Source organism: Plecotus auritus (assembly GCF_963455305.1).
Source record: "Plecotus auritus genome assembly, chromosome: 10".
NCBI lineage: Eukaryota > Metazoa > Chordata > Mammalia > Chiroptera > Vespertilionidae > Plecotus > Plecotus auritus.
This window is the reverse complement of record NC_137785.1, coordinates 43,051,924-43,074,140: the sequence shown is the minus strand read 5'-3', so window position 1 is coordinate 43,074,140 and position 22,217 is coordinate 43,051,924. Positions and strand designations below refer to the sequence as shown.

The 22,217-nt window shown below is 63.2% G+C and overlaps 2 protein-coding genes across 7 annotated transcripts in view; one reads left to right on the top strand and one right to left on the bottom strand.

Annotated features, from left to right (window-relative positions):
• Positions 1 to 419: 419 nt before the first annotated feature.
• On the top strand, positions 420 to 17,578 carry MTSS2 (MTSS I-BAR domain containing 2). 2 transcript variants are annotated; one of them, XM_080643566.1, is made up of 14 exons: positions 420 to 1,073; positions 5,919 to 5,980; positions 6,069 to 6,142; positions 6,952 to 7,036; positions 7,116 to 7,207; positions 7,286 to 7,360; positions 8,585 to 8,742; positions 9,363 to 9,470; positions 10,343 to 10,440; positions 11,915 to 12,137; positions 13,821 to 13,895; positions 14,152 to 14,322; positions 14,498 to 14,663; positions 14,739 to 17,578. In XM_080643566.1, the coding sequence occupies exons 1-14, from the start codon at positions 1,005 to 1,007 to the stop codon at positions 15,500 to 15,502; spliced, it is 2,220 nt and encodes a 739-aa protein (XP_080499692.1). In that variant the 5' UTR covers positions 420 to 1,004; the 3' UTR covers positions 15,503 to 17,578. The 2 variants fall into 2 exon arrangements, with proteins under 2 accessions (XP_080499692.1, XP_080499693.1); XM_080643567.1 differs by having other exon boundaries at positions 421 to 1,073; positions 12,011 to 12,137.
• Positions 17,579 to 18,065: 487 nt separating this feature from the next.
• IL34 (interleukin 34) overlaps positions 18,066 to 22,217 on the bottom strand; it is a 61,969-nt gene continuing 57,817 nt past the window's right edge. For 4 of the 5 annotated variants that reach the window (XM_080643576.1, XM_080643578.1, XM_080643577.1 and 1 more), the window contains exons 3-7: positions 21,964 to 22,073; positions 20,859 to 20,936; positions 20,423 to 20,584; positions 18,801 to 18,933; positions 18,066 to 18,587 (exon numbers count right to left, since the gene is read on the bottom strand). In XM_080643576.1, coding sequence (XP_080499702.1) covers positions 18,493 to 18,587; positions 18,801 to 18,933; positions 20,423 to 20,584; positions 20,859 to 20,936; positions 21,964 to 22,073 — 578 coding nt within the window. In that variant the 3' untranslated portion in view covers positions 18,066 to 18,492. The remainder of the gene's footprint in view (positions 18,588 to 18,800; positions 18,934 to 20,422; positions 20,585 to 20,858; positions 20,937 to 21,963; positions 22,074 to 22,217) is intronic. The other variant, XM_080643575.1, reaches the window with a different exon arrangement.

Below are 22,217 nucleotides of genomic sequence, written 5' to 3'. Positions count from 1 at the left end.
ACCGCACCTGTAGGCCCTTGACCTCACACTTTGGGAAGCCTCTGATTGGCCTATGGGCTCTTAAGTGGCTCTCAGGCCCCGGAGGGGGGGGGGGCGGGGAGAAGGGTGAAGGCGCTTTTCCCAGAGCAGTGTCTCTGGGAGGGTGGGTTTCACTGCTGGAGTCTCCAGGGTCAGGGTGCAGGACGCGGCCCACTTATGCCCTACTGGACCCACATGGTCCCCACCACCCCAAGAAAGGTTGCCCGAGGACCAGGTCACTACCACTCCCAAACGCCAGGCACCCCATCAGGCTGGCATCCGCGCGCCAAAGAACTTCTGGAGGAGGGTCCGAACTCCTCTGCGCCTGGGATGAAGCGCCCCAGGGCAGGCGGCCCTCGGGACACCTCGTGCAGTGTGCGGTGTGGCCGTCCTCGGGATGCTCCCAGGGGACCCCAGCCCTCCGCGGGTCTGCTGAGAGCCCGGGAAGCCCCAGGCTGAAAGGCAGCGGTGAGCCCCTACACGGGGGCGGATAGCCGGCAGGCCCCGCCCCAGCGCCGCCCCCGACCCGCGTTGGCGCCCGCGCCGCCGCCCGCTCGCCCGACCAGTCTGGCCGCGCTGGGCTCGGATTTCAAAGCCGCGGTGCCTGGCGGCGAACGGGCCTGCGCCCGCCCGGCGGTTCCCACAGCCCCTCCCGCCGCGACCCTCTACCCGCCCCCCCCCCCTCGTCCCCCTTGCCGCGCCCACGTGACGCCCGCGCCGCGGCGGCTCCGATTACCGCCGCCTCAGTCCCCGCGCCGAGGCTGCGCCGCCAGCTGCCCGCGCCGCGCCCCCCGGCCGCCGCCAGCCCCGCGCGCCATGGCCTGCGCCGCCCCGCGGTGGCCCGCGACCCCCGAGCGCGGCGCTGCCGGCCGCTGAGAGCGCCCCGAGGCAGCAGGCCCGGCCGGGCCCGGAGCGAGCGCCCGCCGCGGCCCGGCTCTCCCGCCGGCTGCCCGCGACCCGCCTGCGCCCCGCCGCCCAGCCCGAGCATGGAGACGGCGGAGAAGGAGTGCGGCGCCCTGGGTGGGCTCTTCCAGGCTATCGTCAACGACATGAAGGTAACGGGGTGCGCGAGCGCGGGTGTGGGGTCCCCTTGGGGGCGCGCGGCGGCGGCCGCCGTGCCCCGCTGTCTGTGCGCCGCGGGGTCTGTGTGTCCTTGGCTGGCCTGCGTCTGCTGTGCGCCCGGGTTCCCGGCCGCCTGTCTGGGGGTGTGGGTGCTTGTGTGTCGGGGTGTCTGTGTGGTCCCCAGGGTCCATGCTCTGGGTCACCCGAAGCGCAGCGCCCCCATGGGTTCGCCAGCGGAGCCTGCGCACACCCGGGCTCCCTGCGCCCCAGACCTTCACACCATGAATGAGGTTTGGCCCCTGGGGTGCCTCTGTGGACCTTAACAGGTCCGGGGTCTCTCCGGCCCCCGCCCCCTACCACCACCATGGCCCCCCCATACCTCTAAGGCTGGCCTTGAAGCCCGGTCCATGCTGTCACCACCAAAGCAGGGAAAAATAATTAAGCGGAGAACCGTTAACTCCTTCCCCACCGGCCTTGGCCTTTGTGCCGACCCAGCGACTGTCACACCCCACCCCCCTTCGGCCCCTCAAAACAGGCTGTAGAACTCCAAGGTCTCCAGGCTGAGTGTCCCTGCGTACCAAGGCCTCTGTCCTTACCTTGGGAGGAGGAGCGGAGAAGGTTGGGATTGGCAGAGCAACCCCAAGGGAGGGCCTTCCCTACCCTACTTCCACCCCAGGCCTCAGCTCCAGCCCCTCCCCATGATTGCCCACAGTCAGGCTGGAGCAGGCCACCCATTCCTGGCCCACCATTGGCTCACCAGGTGGGGAAACCGAGGCCAGGGAATGACTCAAGGTCATTTAGGAGACTGTTAGACACTGTCCCTGACCTCACCCCATCTTTGTCGATCTAGGAGGCCAGGGGCATCCTTCCCCAAAGAGGCCAGGTGGCAGGGCTGGCTCGGGCTGACAGGCAGGATGGGGTCAGGAGCTGTTCTGCCCTTCTCCTTTGGGGTGGGGAAGGAGAAAGGAGAACTGGGTTCCCACGGGAACTCCGAGAGCCCCCACCCGCCCAGCCTTTCACACTTCCAAGTACACAGCACAACCCCAGGTGACATCACAGGCCCAGGAGGAAACACCACTCTGAGGTGCTCAGGCAGGCCCTCAGGAGGTGGGGGATTACAGGCGTGCCAGGGGCTCCTGTGCTGCCAGGGCACAGCCCCAGGGGCAGCTGCCAGGGACCTGCTCCCACAAGAGGCCCGAAGCCCCCTGGCCTGGGACTATGGGTAGGCAGCATGTAGGTGCCCCCTACCCCCATATGGGGTGCTTCCCCTAAGACTGTCATCCCTTGCAAATCTATCTCAGCCCTTCTGGCCCGGAAGAGTGCTGGCCTCTCTCTGCCTTCAGCAGCTCCTCCTGCCCTGTGGGCATCACAGCCCTGGCACCAGGATCCCCTTCTGGGACCGGGCAGCCCGGACCACCCTCCCTCCCAGCCACTCGCAGGGCCGGCACCCTCCTCCTGCTGGCAGCCTCTCCAAAACACTGCAGAGAGCAGCAGCTCTTGCTCAGAGAGGTAGGACCCTCTCTCGCTCTCCAGTGTACCTGCAAGGAACTTGGGGATAAGACAGAAGCAAACGGGCCCAGGTTATAGCAAGAGATTCAGGCAGGATTTTCTGACGTGGAGGCAAAATGGGAGAGGTTTCACCTGGGGTGATGCCAAGCGCACATATTCCCCTACCTATGACACATGCATATGTTCTGGCCAGGGACAGGGCAGGGAACTGGGCCACCTGGAGGCCCATCACCTGGCTTTAGGGGACCGCTTCTGTCTTCCACAGAGGGTGGCCATGTCAAGAGAATGACCTTGCCCCATGAGGCTGCTCCACAGCGTGTCCACAGGCCCCACAACAGCCCAGCCTGGCCCTTCTGAAGGCCCACACCTTGGCTTGAGGGCTGGAGGGAAGGGCTCCCCTAGCTGTGCCTGGAGCTGGAAGGGTGTGGAGGCGGGCACCCACTCAAGGGTGGGGAGGGGGCTCTCAGGAGCTTTCCCTGCTTGCTGTGCCTCATTGGACTCAGCTCAGATGCCCACTTGGTGCCAGGAAGCCCACTGAGGCCCAGAGAGGGGAACTTGCCTAAAATGACAGGCCTGGGTTCAGTACCTGGGTTCTGCTTCAGTCCCCACCTGCCCAGGCAGCACCTTCAGCCGAGTGAATGGGGCCTCCTCCCAGCACTGGCCCATCCAGAAAACGGGACCGTAACTTTTGCCTGCCCTCTCAGGAGTGGTGAGTGTCCCCCAGACACAGAGGCCCTGGCTGGGCTCCTGGCAGGGAGGCAGGGATACCATGTCCCCGTTAGCCAGCATTAACTGCGCACTTAACTAGGTGTTGGCGCATGCTAAGTGCTTTCCAGGCAGTGCCTCCTCAAGTCTCTCCAAGCATGTCAAACTCATGGCCGGACGGGCCGCATGCCTCATGTATACCATCCGGCCATGAGTGTAGCATGCTTGCTCTACATTGACCCCACGAAGGAGATATGCTTCCCATCCTGATTTTACAGGTGAGGAGACTGAGGCTCGGAGAGGAGTCCCTGGCCCAGGGTCACCTGGAAAACCCTCTCTCTGGGCTTGTAGCCTGGGTCACTCACCTGCACAGCCAATGCTAAGACCACATCCAGCACCCAGAAAGCGTCTCTGAGGCCAGGGTCCCCAGGGCCTCCTCACCGATCTTATCCCTCCCACTTGACACCTCTAGGGACAAGCGTGTCACCTTCCCCCTCCTGAGCAGCCCACTGTGCTGGAGGCAGAGCCGGGAGTTTCTCCCATCCCTGCAGTCCCTGCCCTTTCCCCACCCTGATGCCCAGACTCATCTCCCCGCAGCTTCTACCTGGACCGCAGTGACCCGTCAGACAGGGATCAGATCCTGACTGCCACTCGGCAGCCTCGGGCGAGTCTAACCTTCATCTCTTGAGCCTCTCATCTCTAGAATGGGGGTGATCAGTATTCATTTCACAGGGCCGTTGGAAGGATTCGATGCGATCACAGTGACAGGGCTCAGCACTCCGCAAGCACATGATCACCAGCAGCGATCACTGTCACTAGTGAGAACATCCCAGCGCCTTAGAGCCTGCAGCCAGGCGCGGGCCCAGGGAAGACTGAGGACACTCTCCTGGGACACTGGCTGCTCCAGCCCCTCACATCTTCATCTCCAGGGCCCTTTATGAATTACCAGTAGGGGTGGAGTCCTCAGTCTATCCGCTGAGGAGGAACTGAGCCTGGCCTCCCCACGCCCCATCTTGTCCCCTCTGCACGAGAGAGCGAAGCTGGGAAGGTCTGAGATGGAGTGAGCCTAGCTGGGTCGAAGCTGTCAGGATGGGCCTCGGCCCTGTAGGGAGGACGGACTTTTCTCTGCCTGGTTTCACCTAGTTCCTTGCTCTCTCGGGCTGCCCAGGGTCCTGCAAAGGTTTCCTGGGGGCCAGGATGGCTGCCTCTGGACCGCTGCACTACCCCCACCCCCACCCCCTCGCATCGTCTTTCCTCCCTGGAGGTCTCATCTCAGCAAGGGGCTGGAGGGGTGGAGATGGTAGGGGGGTGCCACCTTTCACAAGACCCCTGGGGGTGCCAAGGTGAGGGTCAGCTCTTCGGGCCTGCCAGGGAGGACCCTTTCCCCTGAGCTGTGCCCAACGGTGACAGCCCACCCACAGCCTCCCCCTCCCGCTCCCCCTCCAGCTCCAGCCTGTGTGAACTTCTCAAATATTTGCTTTCCCTGGGCACTGGTTGGGCTGGGCTGGGCTGGGAGGGGAGGGAGTTTCTGAGGCTCCCAGAAGCCGCCCTGTCTCCTGTCCACCCCTGCAGGCTGTCCTCGGCTGAAGAGGCCATTTCAGAGCTGCCCCTGGGGTTCCAGCCCAGCAAAGCCTCCCTCAGAGACAGGGCAGGGTCTCTGCCTCCCTTTTTCCTTGGGATTAGCCACAGCGCCCCATCCCACATGGAAGGGAGGGTTGGAAACCCATGGGGCTGGGGCTTTGCTGGCCCCCGGCTCCCTTTCAAAGGCTGAGGCCTCCACAGAGCCCTTGGACCAGGACCCAGCGGTCATGGGAAGGCACGTTAGCCACCCTTGGGCCGGAGCTGAGGTTTCTCTGAGACCCAGCGGCCATGGGAAGGCACATTAGCCAGAAGAGCCCCTTGATTAGACTGGACAGCTCGGTCGCCAGGAGCCTGGCCTCCCTACTGGGACCCCCCCCCCCAACTTGGAGCTTTGGGCCAGGCTGGGATAAAGGCCACACTGTGTCCCCAGGAGGGGAAGGAGGGGAGCCGGGGGTGGAGAAAGGTGGCTCTGTTGGCCGCACAAGGCCCCATTCAGCCCAGGGCCTGGCTGTCCCGGGCAGGCTGGCCGGGCCCTGCGGCTGTCACACCCTTCCCGGGCCTGGGAGCCACTGCTGCTGGCAGGGATGGGTGCTGGCTGGGCTGGCAGCAGCTTCCAGGGCACAGAGCAGGGCCTCAGGGGCCCCAGTAGAGACCTGGAGTGCCTTGAGCCCTGCCCCCTACACGGTGCCTCTGCCCGGCGCCATGGGGAGCATCCAGGGCCACGTCCAGGAGAACATGGAGCCCCTCATGCGGCTCAGCCCAAATTCCCTGCCAGGTCCAGGGCAGCCCCGAGGGCACAGGACCTGCCATTTACTGTTTTCACCTCCCTTGAGGGAGGATGTGACTGTAGACGGGAGGCCGAACTTCCCGATTGTCTGGGAGGAGGGAGGCAGAGGCATCTGTTCCCAGGGCCAGGACTTTCCTGCTCCTGCCTCTGTCCTTGGTCCTCTGTCCCTCGAGAGGGCCCAGGAGCCTCCCTCTCCCGGGGGCAAGGGAGCCCTGCAGCCCTGTGGCATCTCACTTCCTCCCCGTCTCCTCCGCAGAGCTCCTACCCCATCTGGGAGGACTTCAACTCCAAGGCCACGAAGCTGCACTCCCAGCTAAGGTGAGGCTGCTGAGGGCACCCCGACTGGGGAGGGGCCGGGGGAAGTGAGGACACCTCACCACAGACCCTTCACTGTCCATCTCCCCAGGACCACTGTGCTGGCTGCTGTGGCCTTCTTGGACGCCTTCCAGAAAGTGGCCGATATGGCCACCAACACCCGAGGTGGGGAGGGGCATGGCTGGAGGTTGGGGGGCCCCGGGTTAGGCTCAGAGGCTGGGACTGAGCCAGGGAGAGGACACCAGGCCCGAGTCGGGATCTTGAGTTCTGCTCCCTCACGGAAGGGGCTGGCTGTTGAGAAAGGGACCCTTTCGTCACTAGAGGCATGCAAGCAGGAGTGGGTGACAGCGTCAGGGATGTCACAGGGGCTTCCGTTCTTGTTATGGGGCGTCCCTTTGACCCCTCAGCCCCAGTTGTTCACCCGTCTGTACAGTGAGTCTGAGTATGGCGACTTACCACCTCCTCATCTGCCCTCAGGGGGACACGGGGCAGTGAGCCTTCCCTATTGGCTCTGATGTCTCCTTTTCTTTTTGGTCTGAGGAGCAGGGACCTGGGTCCCCTGTTCCTTCAGGTGGTGAGAACCAAGGCAGGGGGCTGGTGCTGGCACTCACACCTGCATCTGGGCACACCTGGGGTGGTTCCTGGTGGGGGGAGGGGACTTGGGCTGGCTCTTTGGCTGTCTTTGGTTCTGACCTCTCCCAGCTGAGCGAAGGGCTCCTGACCACAAGAGCACCTGCAACTGCAGAAGGCTGGCATGGCCGGCATGGGCAGGGCCTTGGTTGGTGGGGCTCAGTAACTCCTGGGGAAGATCAAATGCCCCACGGGGACTGGACCGGCAGGATTGTGGGATGCTGGGGACAGGATGGGCGGGACGCGGCCCGGCCTTCGCGGGCCAGCGCGCCCCCTCGTGGCCAAGGCCGGGAGCGCAGAGGTCCCGATGGGCCCTTTCCCATGCCACGCGCTTGCCTCGCCAGGGGCCACACGGGACATCGGCTCGGCGCTAACGCGCATGTGCATGCGCCACCGCAGCATCGAGACCAAGCTGCGGCAGTTCACCAAGTGAGTGGGCGCCGTGGGCGGGCAGGGGTATCGCAGGAGACACCCCTGCTGGCCCTGACCTGCACACCCGTGTCCGCAGCGCCCTGCTGGAGAGCCTCATCAACCCGCTGCAGGAGCGCATCGAGGACTGGAAGAAGTCCGTCAACCAGTTGGACAAGGACCACGCGAAAGGTGAGGCTGGGGCTCCCCGGGTTCCCACCCCCACACTGCGGAGACCCCAGCACAGCTCTCCTCTCTCATCACCTGCAGAGTACAAACGGGCCCGGCATGAGATCAAGAAGAAGTCTTCAGACACGCTGAAGCTGCAGAAGAAAGCACGCAAAGGTAGAGCCCAGAGCTACCGGTCCGGGCACAGCCCCCTGGGCCCCCACTCCACAGACCCCACTGCCCTCTGGGGTGTCCCAGGGCATCATCCTGGCCAGAGGGACCCTATCCTGGACACAAGACCCTCCGACCTGTTGGGTGGGACAGAGGGAGCCTCCCTGCACCCAGACCAGGCCCAACCTCCCCTCTCAGGAGGTGGCCGGAGGCTCCACCGGCCCAGGCGCTCATGCCCCCCGCCCCCGCCCCGGAGTGGCTCTGTCCATCGGCTGTCTTTCACACATTCTCTCTTTCTCTGTCTCTCCTCTTCCTTCCACATCCTTCCTGTAGAGCTACTTGGTAAGTCAAATGTCCATCTCTCCAGCTGCTTCTCCCGTCCTTGTCGCATTTGTCTGTCTCCCCAGCTCAGGGCCATTGGAAAGAGCTTCTCCCAGCTGAGGAGGTCGGCCTAGCGAGGGAGGGGCCTGGGGCACAGTTCCCCGGGGGCCCCGTGGCCAGGGATGACTCCAGGGCCACTGCTGGGTCAGTCTGCCAGTTCAGGAGAGGTTGGACCGCCCGGGGGGGCGGGGGCACAGGCCTTGTCTGTCTTGCCCCCGCCCGCCCGCCACCCAGAATTCTTACCTGTCACCTCCCCACTTCCTGTCTCATTGCTCCTCTACATCCTCTTCTCGCCTCTCTCTGCCTCTCGCTGCTTCTTGGTGTTGCCATTGCTGTCCTGTGCATTGCTCCCTGAGCTGAGTGAGGGCCCACATGGAGACACCCCTCTCCCTGCTCCCAGGCCCAGCCCCTGCTCTCCTGACCAGGGCCTGGAGGACAGCTGAGCACCCTGCTCTACTTTGCCCACCCCTACCCCCTCCAGTACCCTAGGAAGCGAGAGGGTGCCATCCTGCAGGCAGTGAGAGTCCTGGGGGTGGAGGTCTCCTCTGGGCCCCCCTGAGCACAGCTGTTCCAAGGGGGGCCCTGGCGCTGCCCAGGACTCTGCCCGCCCCAAGGCCTGGGTGGCTTTGCAGCTTTGGTGTCTTTCCTGTGTACGTGTCTGTCTGTCCGTCGTCTTTGCCTGCTCTGGGGACCAGCCCCTCTACAAGTCCCGGAGTCCTGACTGCCCTCCCCAGGTCCCTGGCCCCCATAGTGCCCAGCCCCCAGCCAGGGACACCACCACGGGGCCTGAGCCATGGATGCAGCGAACGGGCTGGGTCCCCAGCGCGGCCTCTCCTCCCCACCCTCCAGGGAAAGGCGACCTGCAGCCCCAGCTGGACAGCGCCCTGCAGGACGTCAATGACATGTACCTGCTGCTGGAGGAGACGGAGAAGCAGGCGGTGCGCCGGGCCCTGATCGAGGAGCGCGGCCGCTTCTGCACCTTCATCACCTTCCTGCAGCCTGTGGTGGTGGGTCCCTGGGGCAGCATGGCATTAAGGCATCCCACACTTGGCCTGGCTGGGGTCCCCTCGGTTGCTACCATCACCACATCCAAGAATCAGGATTTGGGAACTACTGGGCCTGCGCCCTTCTTTTCTGTTTTCATATATTTTTATTGAAAGGAGAGGGAGAGAGAGAAAAACATCAGTGGTGAGAGAATCACTGATGGGTTGCTTCCTACACACCCCCTACTGGGGATCAAGCCGGCAACCCAGGCATGTGCCCTGACCGGGAATCGAACTGTGATCTCCTGGGCCGTGAGTTCTTGTTGGTGACTTGGTGTCAGCAGGCTGGGCCAGGCCCAGGGTTGACCCCTTGACCTTGGAGAAAGGCCACTCTCGGTGGTCTCTAGCTGGGTGTGTCCAGTGCTAAACACTCCTACCCAAAGGCCTGTCTCAGCTCATCATCACCTGCGTGTCTGGCAGACGGTCACACCAGCCCCGGCTGTGCAGGCCCAGCCTCCTGCAGCCCCAGCAGCACTGGCTGTGGGGAAAGGGTGAGGGAGGAGGGGCCAGGTGAGGCCTGTTCCCCCAGGTGGCAGGCACAGGCAGGGGGCAGGGCCAGCGGCCCTCACTCATTTCTTCCTCAGAATGGCGAGCTGACCATGCTGGGAGAGATCACCCACCTGCAGGGCATCATCGACGACCTGGTGGTGCTAACCGCAGAGCCCCACAAGCTGCCACCTGCCAGCGAGCAGGTATGGCCAGGCCTGGGCACAGGGAAAGGATGGGAGGGGACGGCCTGCCCTTGGCTGGGGGCAGTAGAGGAGAAAGGGGGACAGCATTTGGGGGAGACAGCTGAGGACAAAGGACCGGACATGTCCTGACACCCACTGTGGGGCATCCGGGGGCACCCTCCCAGGTGAGGGGTGATGTACCCCAGGACCCAGTAGGGGCTCAGGCTGAGTGCAGATGGACAGAAGTCCCGGATTCATGGGGCTTGGCCCTGACCCTGCCCACCTCGCCCCCCCACCATGCTCCCACTGCGCCAGGGTCGGTCCCCAGGGCAGCCTGTGGCATTGCTCTTACCGGGCACTCGCAATGCCCAGCACTTCCCACGGCCATCAGTGCATCACCCCCACGGCCATCAGTGCATCACCCGCCAAGACAGGAATGATCGGAGGCTCGGAGGGGTCTAGAACTTGCCTGAGGGGCACAACGGAGCCAGGATTCGAACCCCCTGGTGTCCTTTATGGTCACTCTCCCCTGCCAGCGACAGCGCATCCTCAGGGGCCCTGCTTCTGCCATATCCCCGGCCTGGGCCGGGCTCAGAGCTGACTGTGTGTGTGTGTGGACTGAGCCTGGCCCCCTGGGCAGCGTCCCTGAGGAACTGAGAGGGTGGAATCTCCCAGGCATCGCCCCAGCCCTCTGGCATCCTTGCTTCCCGCCCCAAGTAAGGAGCTTTCATTAGGAAAGGGTTAGGGGGGCTTCAGACTCCTGGAGGTCTCCTGCTGGGGCCGGGTTCTCAATTGAGAAGAGAGTAGGAGGGCCCTGGGCCTACCAGCCCTCTGGGGGACCCCAAGAAATGATAAGGTCCACGACCTCCATTCCTGTCCCTGTCCCTGTCCAGGTGATCAAAGACCTGAAGGGCTCAGACTACAGCTGGTCCTACCAGACCCCACCCTCGTCGCCCAGCAGCTCAAGCTCCCGCAAGTCCAGCATGTGCAGGTCAGTGGGCGGGAGGGGCAGAGGGGGGCTCCCACCAAAACCGCATCAGGAGTCGCTCCAGGCCCCACGGTTCCCTCACTTCCTGTGTCACGGAGGGATTTGCGGATGTAGAGGAAGAGTGCACCCTGGGCACAGGGCTGCCGTGGGGCCGGCGGGAGGGGCTTGTGCAGGAGCAGCTGCGTTTATGGAGCAACAACCCATGCCTGGGGCCATGCTCCGTGCTTCGTGCATTTTCTTTACTGACTCCTAACACACTGTGTTGGGTATGGGGTTGTCCCCATTTCATCGAAGGGGAGACTAAGACCTAAGACCCAGAGTCTCAGCAGGTAACCACTGACTCTGCCAGGCCCAGCGCAGGCTGGGGGAATCGTAAGAATTTAAGGTTGGGGAGAGGCGTGGAGGCTTCCGGAAGCGTGTGCCAAGGCCGCCCCGCTGACTGACGCTTCAGCTGGCTGGTTCCCGAGAGCTGGTGCCTGGGCAGCCGCCACAGGCCCAAACCCCAGCCCGGCCCCGGGTCTCGCTTAATTGCCGGGCACCAGGGCAGGACACGGAGAAGATATGTAAGGGTCAGGTTCCTTGGGTGAGAAAGCAGTGAGCACAGAGCAAGGTTCTCGTTCTGGGGGAGCCCCCTGTGCCGGGCACCCCTTTCCCAGCACCCCCTCTGGCTGGGCACCACTCCTGCAGGGAGAGGAGGGCCCGGGTCTGCTGGACCCGGGTGTCGGCATCACAGGAGGGAGTGTGACTGCAGAGACACCCCTGACCAGAGACGGGGCCGGGGGCGTCAGGGTCACACTCAGGAAGGCAGCCTGCATCGCCCGGGGGTGCAGTGGGGCGCAGAGGATGTGAGCGGCAGGGGTGGAGGGACAAGGCAGGGGTGGGCCACAAACCAGTTAGGGTCTGATGGCAGTCGGACTTGCAGAGGACCGAGCGGCAGGGGTGGAGGGACAAGGCAGGGGTGGGCCACAAATCCAGTTAGGGTCTGATGGCAGTCGGACTTGCAGAGGACCGAGCGGCAGGGGTGGAGGGACAAGGCAGGGGTGGGCCACAAATCCAGTTAGGGTCTGATGGACTTGCAGAGGACCGTGTGGAAAGAATCAGACTTGTGTCTGGTTCTAGCCCAGCTGGAAGCTGACGCCTGGTGACTCAGTTTCCTCGTTAACCTAAGGCCTACTTACTGCTCTAAAGGCAGCGTAGGAGGCAGAGAGCCCGCCTCCCCCCGGCGTGCCCTCATGGCGGCTTCTTGTATGTGCCCTGACCCGGGGGTCTTTGGTGCTGTCCTCTGCCCAGGCCCACCCTGTCCCACGGTCCCAGAACCCAGCTCCCCTGGTACCTGGGTCTCAGGACCTTGTAGTCTAACATTGTCTTTTCCTTCCTTTGCCCCTCACCTGTCTCCCACCCTCGTCTTTCACCTTCCCTCCCACACACACCCCTGTGTCTCCCTGTCTGGCTGCTGTCCCCCCGTTCACTCCCCCAGCGCCCCCAGCAGCAGTGGCAGTGCCAAGGGTGGCGGAGCCCCGTGGCCTGGGGGTGCCCAAACATACTCACCCAGTTCCACCTGTCGCTACCGCAGCCTGGCGCAGCCAGCCACCGCCACCGCCCGCCTCTCCAGCATCTCCTCCCACGACTCTGGCTTCGTCTCCCAGGATGCTGCCTACTCCAAGCCTCCCTCGCCCATGCCTTCAGACATCACCAGCCAGGTGAGGGGGTGTCCGGGTCGCTGCGATGGGCACACTGGCCTCGTGCCAGCCTCAGGTTATTCGCGCGTGGGGCCACCACACTGGGGAGAAAACGAGCTCACTGCCTCAAGGCTCTGAGGGGATGTGGGGAAGGTCTTGGAGCGGCCACCGGCCCCAGCGGTGTCAACAGGAGGCTGGTGGCCCCGCGTCCTCGCCTGCTCCCTTCTGGCCCTGGGAGCTGGGTAGGCAGCGGGCCAGCTCACTCTAAACCCGAGACTGGCCTAAGGCTCTCCGCAGGTGCAGGCCCAGTTCCTGCAGCCTCCGTGAGATGGACAGCAGGAGGTCAGGCCAATGCCCGGGCTTCCACTTGGGCTCAGCACGCATCTCTGCTCTCCTGCCCAAGGATGTCCCCAGGGCACTGACCCCTCCCTGTGCCGGCTCCTTCCCCCCCACACACACCTCCTGCCATCAAGTCTCCTTCACAGCAAAACTTCTCAAAAGAGTTGTCTACACTGCCCATCTCTACCTCATTTCCCATTCACTCCCAGCCCCAGAGAGAAAGATGGCCATTTTAAAAATATTTTACTGATTTGAGAGAGAGAAACAGATTTGTTGTCCCACTTATTCATGCAGTCAGTGGTTGCTTCTTGTATGTGCCCTGACTGGGGATCGAACCCCCAACCTTGGGGTCCTGAGACGATGCTCTAACCAACTGAGCTACCCGGCCAAGGCAGAAAAGTAGCGGTGTTTTTATAGCTATCTTTAGCAGAGTCAAGAAGGCTCTTTCTGTTCCCAGTTTAAGTGTGGTCGGTTTTGTTTGGGGTTTTTTTCATGACTAAGTGCTGAGTTTTCCTCATCCTTTTTTTTTTTAATCCTCACTGAGCATCTGCCCTGGGAAGCTCCAGCCCCGTGTCTGCCCATGCTTGTATTTGTTCATTCTTTTTTTTTTTTTTTTTTTTTTGAGTTGGGGCCTCCCACAGGGACTACTCCCCCACATTCTACTGAAACGGCTCTCGAGGTCCCACACTGCTCCTCCGCCCTCATCTGCGCCCCCACCCCCCGCAGCACAGCTGACTCTGCTTCCCCCACTGATCCCAGAGGTGTCACCTGCTTGTTTCCTCCCTCACCAGCCGCTCTCATCACTCCCCTTTGCTGGACCTTCTCAGCCACTGGACTGGCGGCCTGAGGGCCTCCAACCTTTTCTCTAGCTCCTCTCACCACGAGGTGACCTCATTCTGTCCCACAGCTCCAACCCCGACTTCTCCCCGAACCCTTGACTTGTAAATACAGTGGCCACCGTGAGTGGATGCCTAACAGGCAGCTCAGCTTAACAGGTGCCGAAGGGAACTCTGGACCTCTCCCTTCCCCAGGCCGGCCCTTCTCAGAAAACCGACACCACCAGCCAGCTGCTCACGCCAGACCCCCTGCTGCCACCCTGTCTCTCGTTCCCTTGCCCACACATCCAGGCCACCAGCTGCAGGACTGTCACTCATTCTCAAAACAGGCCGGGTTCGGGGCGGGGGGCGGTCAGAGCTGGTGGTGTGCACTCTGGTGCTGCGTTCCGCTGCGGGTGCTCTCAGCCGTGGCCCTGGTGGGGGGCGTGTGGCAGGGCGGGTGCTGGTGGGACCCCTGCTGCATGCCGCCATGACCAGCTCTGTTCTCTCCTCCGGCCTCCCCGCCTGCCCGCCCGCCTCTGCATGGCAGAAGTCCTCCAGCTCTGCGTCCTCCGAGGCCTCGGAAACCTGCCAGTCCGTTAGCGAGTGCAGCTCCCCCACCTCGGTCAGTGCTCCCCACCTGCTACCGGGCGCAGGGAGGGCCCCGGTCCACCCAGCGGTGGTGCACGCAGCCCCCTCCCCACACTCACGTCTTTCCTTCCTGGGATCTGTTAGCCTGCCCCTGCCCCCGGCAGGTCGGAGGGCTCACAGCACCTGCCATACTTTGTCCGTGATTGGGAGCCTGAGGCCCCACTTGGGCCGGAAACCCTGACCCTCAACTACAGTGAGGGGCCCCCTGACCCGCCTGCCATGCCCTGCAGGACTGGGCCAAGGCCGGCCCCCATGAGCAGCCCTCCACCCTGCAGCGGAGGAAGGACCGCGTGGAGCTCCTGAGAGACACGGAGCCAGGCCCGGCCAGCGGGGGCAGCCTGGGCCCCGGCGGAGAGGAAGCACCCCGACCCCGCATGTCCCCTGCCACCATTGCAGCCAAGGTAGGCGGCAGCTCCCTGGGCATCCCAGCCGCGCCCCACCTTCACTCCCAGACCAGTGCCAGGCGGCCAGGCGCTTGGTCTCAGTGCCGGCTCTGCCCCTGGTGGGTGCCCCCCGGAGTCCAGGTTGAGGGGGGCTGCTGGGGAGCGAGGCTCAGCCTGCAGTCTTACCTCCCAGCACGGTGAGGAGGTGTCCCCGGCGGCCAGTGACCTGGCCATGGTGCTGACACGCGGCCTGAGCCTGGAGCACCAGAAGAGCAGCCGGGACTCGCTGCAGTACTCGAGCGGCTACAGCACGCAGACCACCACGCCCTCCTGCTCGGAGGACACCATCCCTTCCCAAGGTAGGCCCCGGGGCTGGGGCGGGCTCCCGGGCCAGCGGCCCCCTGGCCCTGGCCCACTGCATCCCGTGCCCCCAGGCTCCGACTACGACTGCTACTCAGTGAATGGGGACGCCGACGGCGAGGGCCCACCCGAGTTCGACAAGTCATCCACCATCCCTCGCAACAGCAACATCGCCCAGAACTACCGCCGCCTGCTCCAGACCAAGCGCCCGGCCTCTACCGCCGGGCTGCCCACCGCCGGGCTGCCCACCGCCTCGGGTGCGCCTCCTGGCGTGGCCACCATCCGCCGAACGCCCTCCACTAAGCCCACCGTGCGCCGCGCCCTGTCCAGCACCGGCCCCATCCCCATCAGGCCGCCCATCGTCCCTGTGAAGACACCCACGGTGCCCGACTCCCCCAGCTACGCAGGGCCCACGCGGGCGGGCAGCGAGGAGTGCGTCTTCTATGGCGAAGAGGCCGCCTCGCCCCTGGCGCCGGACCTGGTGAAGGCCTCCCCCAAGAGGCTGAGCCTGCCCAACACGGCCTGGGCCAGCCCCACCCCCGAGCCGGCCGGGTACCCCGGGCCGGGGGCCGAGGACGAGGAGCAGCAGCAGCTGGCCGCCAACCGGCACAGCCTGGTGGAGAAGCTCGGCGAGCTGGTGGCCGGCGCCCACGCCCTGGGTGAGGGCCAGTTCCCCTTCCCCACTGCCCTGTCGGCCACCCCCACAGAGGAGACGCCCACCCCGCCCACAGCAGCCGCCAGCGACGCCCCCGCTGAAGACATGCTGGTGGCCATCCGGCGTGGGGTGCGGCTCCGCAGGACCGTCACCAACGACAGGTCAGCGCCCCGCATCTTGTGATGGCGCCACCCTCTCCGCCTTCTGGCCAGTGCGAGGCAGCCGCCCAGCCGGGAGAGCAGAGCCAGGAGAGCGTTTTTCCCTCTCAAGTCACAAGGCAGCCACTTCATGGAGGACTCAACACTGACACAGAAAGTGACTTCTCACAGACCTCGCGGCGACGGAGCTGCAGGCCTGGCACTGGATTGGGAGCCTATTTTATACTCTCCTTGCCTACTCTGTCCCTCCTCCTCCTCCCCAGAGGCCCTGCCTTCCCCATCTCAGCGAGCCCCGAGCGGCTCCCCTGCCCGTGGCCTGGGCTGGGCTGGCAGTGCCACAGCCTAGCTAACCTGGCCGGCTCCGCCCCAGGGCCCGCAGTGCCTCGGGCCTTTCTGAACTGAGCCCTTCTCCTTCCCTCCCCTGCCTCTCCATGAGGGAGGCTATAGAGGGCACAGCTAAGGTAGCAGGTGTGACTGAAAAGGTGAGCGGAGTGGCCGGTGGTCTCGGGGGCAAGTGAAGTTGGGAGGCCAGCCCGCCATGCAGGCTAGGGGCCTAGGGCCCAGTCTCCAGGAGAAAATGCAGGGAGCCTGCCTGGAGGGGCTGGGTTGGGGGGTAGGGAAGGAGTCAGAGGCTCTGGGCGAGGGGGGCCAGCCCCCATCCTCGATTGGGCACATCAGGCCTAATTCGGGTGGCACTTGGCTCACAGCTGCAGCCACCTTTGGGGGTGGGGGGTGATTTTATGAGTATAATAAAGTGGAGCTGCCTGGACAAGGACTGTGTGTTGGGACAGGGTGGACGATACAGGGTGTGTCCAAGAGTGCCTGAGGGACAGGGCCCCACAGTGGTCTGGTGGGCCATGGCAGGAGGAGGAGGACCGATGGGCTCCCCCAAAGCCCAGTGATTGATAGCTGTTCTCTCCAGCCTGGAGCCACATCAAGGGCATCTGGCTGGTCAGGGGTGGGGTCCTCTGGCCAGGCCGGGCTGAGGGAAGTCCGGGAAGATTGGCTTTGACTCTCTGTTGCCAGAGGAGATGCCAACCCAGGATGCATCCCTCACCCTCCATACACCACGTTGTGCCAACTCTAAGGTAAAAGCAGGTGCGCCTCGAGAGGAGGGCTCCCTGAGGCCCGCAGGCCCACAGAGCTGGGCGCGGGTGGCAGGGGCCTCCTGGGTAGGTCCGCTTTACCTGGTCTGGACGGGATGGGGTTGGTCGGAGTCTCCCAGCTGGAGGTCTTGGTGGTTCTTGTGCTGGGATCCAGGTGGGGCAGGGGAACCAAGGGCACCTCCGAGGGGATGGAGCCCCAGCTCCGGGGATGATGGAGAAGGTACCTGTAAGTCGCTAGGTCAGCACAAGCTTGCTGAGTGCCCGGGCCAACCCTAGGGCCCAGGCTTGGGCCCCTGGAGGGCCCGGGGCGAAGGGGGCCTGAGGACCGGAGAGCAGGTGGCCAGTCTGGGCAGCCCTGGAGCGGGTTACGCTGCCCCCTCCCTCAGCTGTCAGGCTTGGCCTGGGAGTAGGATGCAGGATGTGTGATGGGAGCAGGGTGTGGAGCATTGGGGGGTGGCTGGGTCCTTGTGCCCCCAGAGGAAGAACTTGCCTCCTGGGGGGGGTGGCTTTGGAGGTTCAGGAAGGGTGTGCCCCCACCTTGCTCGTCCCCCTCCCCTTCCAGCCACCCCGGGGCTGTACATAACTCATCCCCTGACCACCTCCCGTCCATTTAGTGACCACCCCCGGGATCCGAGCCAGCCATCCCGCGTCAGACTTCGGTTGGGGACTTTACGTTGGTTTTATTTTTCATTTTGTACAGAGGCATTCTTTCAAAGTCTTTTGACTGAAGTAACTTTTCTGGTGCTGTTGTTAACTTGTTCCTTCTTTTAATTTATTTCCCTACCCCAGGCTCCCTCCTGCCTCCCACTCAGCCTTTCTTCCCTTCCCTCATCCCATCTGAACCATTTCCTTTCTTTCCTGTGGGTTTTGGTTTCGAATAAATTATCCTCTCCACTCCTCGCCCTCCAGCCACCCTGCCCCTGATTTAATAGTCACGGCTACAAGTAACAATGCACTGTGAAGATCCAGTATTAATAAAGTTGTACTGTAATTAACACCTGCCTCGCCTGGCTTCCTGCCTGGCTTCCTGCCTTCCCGCGGCTCACCTGCCTGCAGCACCCCTGCACCCCGCCCTTTCCTACCTGGATCCCAGCCTGCGGGTGGGGCTCCCTCCCCCCCCACCCCGGCCCAGGGCTCCGTGCAGCAGGGGCAGGAGTGGCAGGGCTGTGCCGGCACCTACACCTTTCAGGCTTCCGCTCCATCCCTGCTGGGGGCTGTCAGGGCAGCCAGAGGGCGGGAGGCCTAAGGCACTGCAGGGTCAGCCCCCCTGGGGCGGGGCTGCAAGGAATTCAGTCCCTCAAATGCCCACCATTTAGCCCCCAGCCAGGCTCTGGGAGACAGCACTCCCTCCCCCCCCCACCCCCCCCACCCCCCCGCCCTGGCCCTCCAGCCCTTCCCAGCCACACGGGGGCTGGAGCAGGAGGGGAGGGAGGGAGGGACTCACAGGTTCACCCTCCCAGATGCAAAGCAAAACAAAGAAAAACAAAATAAAGTGGGTGTTTAATAGAAAAAAATGAACTGGCAGAGAACACACTGTGGCAAGATACGGCATTTGACTCTGCCCTCTCCCCAGCCTGGCTGAGTCCTGTGTCCTCCACACCCACCTGCCCACCTGGCTCAGCTCCTGGTCGGTGCCAGGAGGGTCCGCGAGCTGTCTTGTTCACCTCTCGGTGTCCCCAGGCCCCCACCACTCCCCGAGACACCTTGTGAGGCACTGAGGGTGGGAAACTGAGCCTGCCCCCCCGCATCTCCCAAGGGGGGCACCCCCCACCACCCAGCGACATCTCAGGCCCAGTCCGATGTGGGAGCGCCTCCACCGGGCGCTGGGCAGGAGGCCTCTGCCCTCAGTAGCTACAGTGAGCCTGGTGGTCTTGGAGCCGGAGCGGGGCTGCTGGGGCGGAGCGCACAGCTAGGCGGCCACACACTGCGACAGGGGCTCTGGGCTGTGGGGCTGAGGGCTGGGCACCTTACAGTCCTGCCAATTTAGGATGGATGTTTCTTTACCTGCAGGGGAGAGGGGAAAAAACAAAACTGTAGGAGTGGTCAGCACTCACCTTGTCCCCAGTCCGAGCCCTCCTGTTCCTGTTCCCACACCCAGAGCCCATCTCAGCTTCTAGAAATGGCCCGTCACCCTGCGGAGCAGAGGGCACACCCAGGAGTGTGCCAGCTCTGCCCCCCGCCCGGCCCGGCCCCACCCACCCACCCCAGGCTCCTTACAGCAGGAACAGTACAGCAGCTCCATGACCCGAAAGCAGTTGTCCAGCAGGGCTTTGGGCCTCACCAGCTTCAGGCTCAGCCCCTGGGCACTCAGGAGGGACAGCGCTTCCACCTGGGGGCTGGGCTTCACAACCTGGGCGAGAGGACACTGTGAGGCACGGGCCAGGGAGGAGCCGGCCACAGGCTGGGACAGCCGTGGGGTTGTCACATCTGGAGCCAAACACAGAAGACAGACAAGCCTTCCTGTGACCAGGAGGCCTGTGAGCGATTTCTCTCCTTCCTCCAGATGCCGCATTTCCTGGGGAGGGGGTACCCCTTGTCCCTCACCCAAGACAGCACAGAGGCTTCTCTTTTCCCATCTCTGGAAAAATGACCACCCGGCCCAGAGGCACCAAAGAGCCACTAAAGAAGTCCCGGGGGCCCCAGCCAGTGTGGCTCAGTGGATAGAGCATCAGCCTGTGGACTGAAGGGTCCCGGGTTCGATTCTGGTCAAGGGCAGGTACCTCAGTTGCCTGGCCCTGGTCAGGGGCAGCGGGAGGCAATCAATCGATGTCTCTCTCTCTGTCTCTCCCTCTCCCTCCCACTCCCTCTAAAAACCAATGGAAAAAATATCCTCGGGTGAGGACTTAAAAAAAAAAAAAAAAAAAGAGGCCGCTGGGGCTCCCGGCCTTTGTCAGAATTTGGAGAGCTCCCCACAGTCGGGCCCCTGAGCCAGGTATCGTCAGAAGCTCACAGTGGCTGTTGGGTGTTCTGGCTGGGGAGCAGTGGGGGTACCTGGGGCAGGGGGGACCAGGGAAGCAAGGCAACATGGGGGTGTGTGGAGGGGTCCCACATGCCTGTAGGGGCACACACTCACCCAGTCACCTTACCCGTCAGGCTTTTGTGGGGACATACACACTCAGGCCTCAGACCACCCTGCTGAACAGGCAGCGACTAGGAGCCGCTCTATTATTATTGTCGTTGTTGTTGTTAACTGAAGCCCATAGTTTACATTAAGGCTCACGCTCTGTGTTGTACATTCTATGGGCTTTAACAAATAGATACATAATGTCACCCGCTCAGTCTACACTATCATACAGAAGCGTTTCATCGCCCTAAACACCTCCTGTGCTCCGCCTATCCATCCCTCAAAGGAACCTCGCTTTTTAGTTGCAGAAACTTACCCAAGATTGCAGAGCTCAGCAGAGCCTGGAGCAGGGTCTCAGGCACACCCTGCCCCTCCCCGCCAACCCAGTCAGTCCAGCTCACCCACTGGTCATCACTGGCTGTCTCCTCCTCTTTCCCATTTCTCCCACACCCATCAGGACATGCTGGAACTTTCCAGGTGTTCACATCCTCCCTTGACAGCCCTTGGCCACCATACCCACCCACGCACGCATACATACACACGCAGGCAGGCAGGCACACACGCATGCACACACTCACACATGGAGGCACATGCAGGCATACACACATTCACACATGCATGCCCAGCATGCAGACACACTCACACATGCAGGCAGGCAGACATGCACAACATGCAGGCAGACATGCACAACATGCATGCAGACACGCACAACATGCATGCTGGCAGGCAGGCACACGTACACTACACTGCCCGCCCACATCCTGGCCCAGCTCACCTCGAGGGCCTGCTTGACTTCCACCAGCAGAGTGTGGATGTCCATCAGGTACTTCCAGGACGGGTGGCCTTCAAGCAGCACCTCCTGCACGGCCTTGGTGGCGCTGAGACTCACCCAGACCCACAGGTAGCGCAGCTCCTGCTGGCTCACCCGGGTCCTCTGCTGTGGGGATGGGAGAAATCATTGAAACCCCAGACACGGGCCTCTGCGCCCTTCCCACACCACTGACACTGCCTCCAACTTGCCCGGGTTTCGGGAGCCGACCACAGGAGTCCACTGTGGACTGCAGACAACCCTGGGCCCGGGCCAAGGGCGAGCCTGCTTGAGGGGCCAAGAAAGGCCCCTGGCAACAGGAGCTGCCACACACACCGATGGCTCTCAGGAGAGGCCCGGATGCCCCAGGAGACGGGGGCCGCCCAGCCCGGGGGGTCCTCACCAGCCTCGTGACGTTGGCCGCTCTGAGCACCCCTTCGTAAGGCATGCTGACCCTGTAGTCGATGGGGAAGTACAGTTTCTGGGGAGGTAAACAAAAACCATGAGATCAGAGTCAGGGACGGCTCAGACAGGTGACGGCTCAGTCAGGGACGGCTCTCCCAAACTGCCCCCGCCTGACACTTTGCTGAAGGAGGAGGGTCCCAGGAGCCGCCCTGTGATGGCAGCGGTGGCCTCTGGGAGAATGCACTTGGCTCCCGTCAGGGGGGGACAGCTGTCTTTCCTCTGGGGCTCGGGGAGGGATGAGACAAAACACACAGATGCTGTTAGGGCAGACGTTTCAGCCCAGAAATAGGAGGAGCGACACCCCGCCCAAGAGAAGCAGATTCATTGGGGGAGGGGAAGACTAAAGGGCACTCAAAATACGTGTGGCGACGGCTGCCCAGCTGTGCAAGTACTAAACCCACGAGTGTGTGCGTACATGAGCGAATGGTGTGCTGTGCGAATCTTACCTCAATAAAGCCGTTTAAAAAAGAAACATGCCACATGGGCTTCCCACCCTGTAAAAAGAACCTGTTCCAGGGTCTAGGACTCAGGGGTGGGCAAACTTTTTGACTCGAGGGCCACAATGGGTTCTTAAACAGGACCGGAGGGCCGGAACAAAAGCATGGATGGAGTGTTTGTGTGAACTAATATAAATTCAAAGTAAAGGAGCGGAGGCGAGAGGCGGGCCGTAGTTTGCCCAAGGCTGGTCTAGGTCCTTATCTCCCTGCTAATAGTAAGAAGTGTCTGCGCTTCCCCCACGGTGTCCTGGAGTCCAGTCCTGAATCACAGGGTGAGAGCCACATGGAGATGGGACCGAAGGTCAGACCTAGTGGGAGGGGGGAGGCCCCCAGGGACGGCCGGCAGGAGGGCGGGGGACAGTATGTGCAGGCCAGGGGCTGGGGGCCCGGGGCGGGGGGAGAGCGGGCGGGGAGTGGAGAAAGGCAGAGAAAGGAGCCTGTAGGCTCAGGGCTGACACAGGTCCAAGGAGGGACCCTGAAGGTCCAGACCCCTACATCCCATTAGCCAAGGGGCTTGGGTTGGGAATGGCGGGGGCCCATGGTTACCATGTACTGAAGGCGGTTCCTGTACTGCAGCTTGTCCCGCAGAATGCCAGTGATGGTGCACTCCTCCAAACCCTGGTCCGCCAGGGCCATGACAAGGAGGATGCCGAGATCTGTGGACCGTGCCCAACAGGAACACATGAGCAACCTGCCCGCTTCCACACTGCCCAGCCCTCCCTCTTCCTGGTCACAAGAGGCGGGAGGGGTGGGGGCTCCAGGACAGTGAGGCCAGGTGGGCAGGAGCCATCCGGCCTGTC

Coding starts and splice junctions, on each gene's coding strand:
- MTSS2 (XM_080643566.1), top strand. CDS start 1,005: ATGGAGACGGCGGAGAAGGAGTGCGGCGCCCTGGGTGGGCTCTTCCAG. Junction 1,074..5,918: donor CTATCGTCAACGACATGAAG/GTAACGGGGTGC, acceptor TCTCCTCCGCAG/AGCTCCTACCCCATCTGGGA. Junction 8,743..9,362: donor CCTTCCTGCAGCCTGTGGTG/GTGGGTCCCTGG, acceptor TTTCTTCCTCAG/AATGGCGAGCTGACCATGCT.